This window comes from Dendrobium catenatum, unplaced genomic scaffold, assembly GCF_001605985.2.
Source record: "Dendrobium catenatum unplaced genomic scaffold, ASM160598v2 fragScaff_scaffold_72, whole genome shotgun sequence".
Classification (NCBI taxonomy): domain Eukaryota; kingdom Viridiplantae; phylum Streptophyta; class Magnoliopsida; order Asparagales; family Orchidaceae; genus Dendrobium; species Dendrobium catenatum.
Window position 1 is genome coordinate 1,864,476 of NW_021318534.1, and position 5,098 is coordinate 1,869,573.

The 5,098-nt window shown below is 37.5% G+C and overlaps 1 protein-coding gene across 1 annotated transcript; it reads right to left on the bottom strand.

Moving 5' to 3' along the window:
- Positions 1–3,636: 3,636 nt before the first annotated feature.
- On the bottom strand, positions 3,637–4,673 carry LOC110092409 (abscisic acid receptor PYL4-like). The gene has a single exon (XM_020816936.2). The coding sequence runs from the start codon at positions 4,567–4,569 to the stop codon at positions 3,922–3,924; it is 648 nt and encodes a 215-aa protein (XP_020672595.1). The 5' UTR covers positions 4,570–4,673; the 3' UTR covers positions 3,637–3,921.
- Between the last annotated feature and the right edge of the window lie 425 nt (positions 4,674–5,098).

The following is a 5,098-nucleotide window of genomic DNA, read 5'->3' on the forward strand; positions in this document are numbered from 1 at the left end:
AGTGGTCAACCACTCCACCTCCACATTAAAACTCCCTTCATGATGTCCCCTCATATGAAAACCCTATTTTCCCCCTTCTCAGAGCCCTAACTGAAGGCTCTTGATGAAATGAACTCTTTTCATCGAACTCTTCCAAACAACAAAAATTGACAACTTTGACACAAATCAGGCCTCCAAACAGCAAAATTAAGCAAACATAGAGGAAAAACTCGGCAGAAATCAGTGAGGAAAGCTTGATATTTCGGTCATGGACACCGCTCTGATACCAATTTGATATGCCTTCAATGCCAAAAATTAGCGAATAAGCTGTAAATTTCATCAAATTAGGGGTGTAAACGAGTCGAGTTTAGGACCTTTTGTAGTCGGCTCGTCACTTGAAAAGTGAGCTCGAACTCGAGTTGAGCTCGACAGGAGAGCTCGAGCCTGCTCGCTAGCCATGGGTGGGAATTTTAAAATTTAGGCAGGATTTTTTAAAATTAGGCGGGATTATTAAAACTTATGTGGGATTTTCAAAACTTAGTTAAAACTTAAAAAGAAAGATGAAATGTTTAGCATTTAAATAAAACTTAAAATGGTTTTTATTAATATTTTTAATATTTAAATTTAATATATAAAATAAAATTATTTTAAAAATATTAATATTTTTTCGAACTGGCTCGCGAGCTCATGAGCCGAGCCGACTCGAGCTTGTTTACTAAATGAGCTCGAACTCGAGCTCGAGCTCGACTCGTGAGCTCGATAAGCTCGGCTCACGAGCCCATAAATGAGTCGAGAGCTGGCTCGGCTCACTTACACCCCTACATCAAACTAACACTTTTTTTATTGATAGGAAAAGAAATGTGAACAAGTAGATACAATGATCCTCTTTTGAGAGGACATTCTCCCAAATTATAGACGCCGCTAGAATCCCTCACAAAAATACTGGACAATAAACACTAACAAAATTCATCAATAGCATGAACCTAAAAAATATGTTGGTTTGCCTAAATTTACTTCTTATTCATTGATTTTTTGGCATTCAAGGCAAATATTGTGGACATAAATATTAATTGACAGCAAACATCAGGAGCAGGCGAAAGTGCTCTAAAATTTTAAAAGACTAAAATTTTCGTCCATAAAATTAAAATTTTAATATAAATCTAAGTATAATTTCAACCTCATCCATGCTTGATATCAATCCAATTTGATTGGATTATTCTTGATGTATCATCAAAAAATTATCTTGATAGGGCACGAATCTCGAGGCAATATCGAGCCGAAAACTTCAAAAAATAAATCCGGGATCACTTGAATTCCGATTTCAGTAAACTTATAGTCAAATTGAGCGTCTCAGAAATACAAACTCAACGACACCAAATTTGACTCAATCCGAGCCCAAAGGAGTCCAAATCAAGCACCCGAAGCGCAATTAGAAAGTTCAAACCATAAATTGAGTTATCAAACGTTTTCCAAATAGGACGTTCTTATAATCGAATTGAGCGGCTCGACGAGACGAATCCAACGGACCCAAGATTGCCGAATTCCGACATCATTAAGACATTCAAATGTCTAACGAACGGTCCACAATCAAGGGATTCAATATCGGCCGTCCATCCGACCACTCCCTATTTACCCTTGATCTCTCACCTATTTACAAGTCATGCCACTCCAGAATATCTATAAATAGACCCCTCATTTCTCATGAGAGGGGACCCAAGCAAGAAGAAGAAGAGAAGAAGAGAAGAAGAAAAGAAAAAGAGAAGGATTGGAGGGAAGAAACTCCTCCACGACCGCCGCCAGAATTCTGCCCGACGCCCGAGCGACGTCGAATTTCTGACCGAAGCTCAAGTGACGTCAGAAATTTGCCCAAGTGACACCGGAATTCTGCCTAACGTTCGAGTGACGTCGAAATTCCACCCGATCTCCAAGTGACGCTGGAACTATGCTTGACGTTGTAATTGATTTTCAATCCAGAAGTGATTCATTGAAATCTGAACGTTCTAAATTTTAAGGACGAGCCAACCTCTTATATTTCAAGCAAACATTAGTGAAACTCTTTTAATTGGGCGTGACCCCGTGGTTTTTCCCATTTTAGGGTTTTCCACGTAAAAATCATGGTGTTATTATTTCTCCTATGTTTGTGTGCTAGATATCCGTACAACGCCGAGATGAAAAATTTCTAACTCTATCGCCGCGTATATTCTAGTCCGCAACAATTCTCATGTAAAGTTGGATCATATTTAAATTCTATTATGTTGCATTTGTGCTTAAAACTATCCTCACAAGAACCAGCAATTTAATTCACAAACCCTAAGTCAATCCTAACCATATTACCCTTACTTCATACCCTACATGAGTCTAGTGGAGACCAAGCTAACAAAGGACAAATTTAATAGCCTATATATCTCTCATCAATTCCAAATAAAGCGCTTAAAGGGACCATCTCCAGAGGAAACATGTAGAAAATAGTCAGGATGAGTACCCTTGCACTATAATAATACTACAAATGTAATCAAGAGGATCATACGAAGCAAGAAACATTGAAAGCTGCCCACGGCCAACTTGCACAGCAAGTTGCAAACCATCATAATTTAGAACAAATATTTAGCCAGAGAGAAATGATCAAATTGAAAATAAAGAAAAAAGATATAGAAGGATAGTGGACCCCTATAAAAAAAAAAAAAATACAACTTGCATTTCTTTTAAGCTTCAAGTTGTTGTCAAGGACCAACTTGCATGCCTGCAGGGCCTCACTTGATTCCCTTTTTCAGTGATCTTTTCTTTTTTTAATCCAACATGCTTCCCCATGCATGTGTCATTAACCAAGTCTATCAATTTTGTATTCACAATTTGGGTATTTTAAACTTCCTTTTTTTATTTTTTATTTTAAAAAAGTGAGCTATCATTATAATTATATTTAATTATTAATTTATTATCATTACTTTTAAATGAGAAATTATTATCTTGTTTTTAGAAAAAAGAAAATAATTGTGGTAATTACTATGAAAAATATTTTAAAATATTATTATGTATATTATTAAAATTTTTTAAATAGGATACAAGTTGTACAGACAATAAATTATAAAAATAAATTCTATAGAAATTAAAAAAGTAAAAAATGATCCTAAAAATTATAAAATTAAATATATTTAAAGAAGGTAAAAAATGGAAATATTTAAAACTCTTGCAGTTTTTTTAAGTTAAGCTTCTTGGCGTTAATTATTGTAGGAGTGGGCCATATTATAGTGATTAATTTAATAGGCCGATTATATCAGTCGGCCACCTAAAACGGACAAAAAATATGACGTTTTTCTTATTAGAAATCAATAAAGAAATTCTAATTATCACTTATTTATATATTAGAAGTCTTAGTAATAATTCTATAAAAAATTAATTCCTGGAATTTACATGATGCTTGTTAGTCCACCTAAAACCAATAAATTCTCATTTAGTCCGCGAAGAAATTTCATTAGGAAACTATTCATTTGCAGGATACTATTAAAAAAAATTTTATTCTAAAAAGAAGACAAATAAATCTAATTATTTTCAAAATAAATTAAACTATTTTCAAATTTATCCTGATTCAGAAAATTTCACAATTAAATTATGGATAGTACCTAACAAATAAAATTAAAATAACTAAAGACGTAAGAAATATTAAGATAAAGGCAATGTGATATTATTACGAATAAAAAGCTCTTCCTGTATTAAAAAGCAAAAAATAAATAAAAGAAGAATAATACAAATTTAGAAGGTGGAGACTTTAGCAGCTTTTATGTTCTAGTCTTCGATTGTCCTCATCTTCCCGCTGCAACTAGATGGTAAATATTGACAGAAATAGTCCCACATCGGAAAAGCATTTGAACAAACATAGAACAAATAAACAACCCCAATCCAGCGCGAATCTTGAAGGCCGAAAAAAATTAGAAAAATGGCAACTTTTCAGGCCGAAAGCCGCTCGCAGGCGGCGGCGAGATTCTCGGTGGTGCGGGCCAGAGACTTGAGATTGCACTTAACGATGGTGTCAACGAAGACACGGGTATCCTCTCTGGTGTTCCCCGGCGGCACGTCCACCACATAAGACTCCACCACAACGGTGCCGCCGCCAGCAGCGGCAGCGGCCGGCTCGGCGTGCAGTGTGGTCACCGACCGGTAGTTAGCGAGGCGGTGCTCGCCGCCGATGACTCGAAAGCTGAGCACGTGGCGCTCGTCATCGAGAATCTCGAGCCGTTCGGTGCTGTTCTCCGCCGGCAGGCCGGAAACTACCCGGACTTCCCGGAGAGTACCAACATCGCCATTGCCGACGACGACGTGGCAGCTCTTGACGAAGTGCTTGTACGCCTGCGGGTTATCGAACCGGCGGACGACGGACCAGACCGAGTGAACCGGAGCGGCGATGGGTTGAACGACGGTGGAGCAGCACTGGTTGGGCCCCACGGCGTGGTTGTGATGGCGAGCGACGGACTCCGGCACGGCGTGGGCAGAGCACCGTGACGTATCCGTTGGCGGAGAGGACTTCGCTGGGACGACGGAGCCGGTGGGGGTTAGGCGGTGGAGTTGGACAGAAGCCTTGGGTGCGGTATAAGGCATAATGGAGAATGGAGAAAGCGGTGCTGTGTTATTACGGGAGAAGGGGAAGAAGCGATAAAGAGTAAAGGGTGATTGATGAATGGGGAGGTCTGGATTTCGGTTTTGTTTTATTTAAGAAGCGGTTCGCCAAGTTGGGATTTTTTTTAATTTTTTTTTGCGAGTTGCGGTTTGCAAATGGGCGGGGGTGGGGCCAGGGCTGGAAAATAAAAATATTTTGGTGGACTTTTCAAGGTCATATTGTTGGAATAAGAAAAGCAAAAATATATGGCCAAGAATTTCTTGAAAATTAAGGAGTATGAAATATATGTTTTTTTTTTTTTTAAATTTTTGCTTGCTTGAAGTTATTTAGCTTTTATTTAGGTGAGCTAGTTAATCAATGTTCTCTTGAATAAAATAAGAGTGGATGTATTCTTCTCAGCACTTTAACTGATCCAAGTGAAGAAAATTGAGTTTAGTTTTATGGGTTGTATAATTTTATGAATTTATTGGAAGTTTTATATATTTTTTCTTTGTAAATTATATATATATA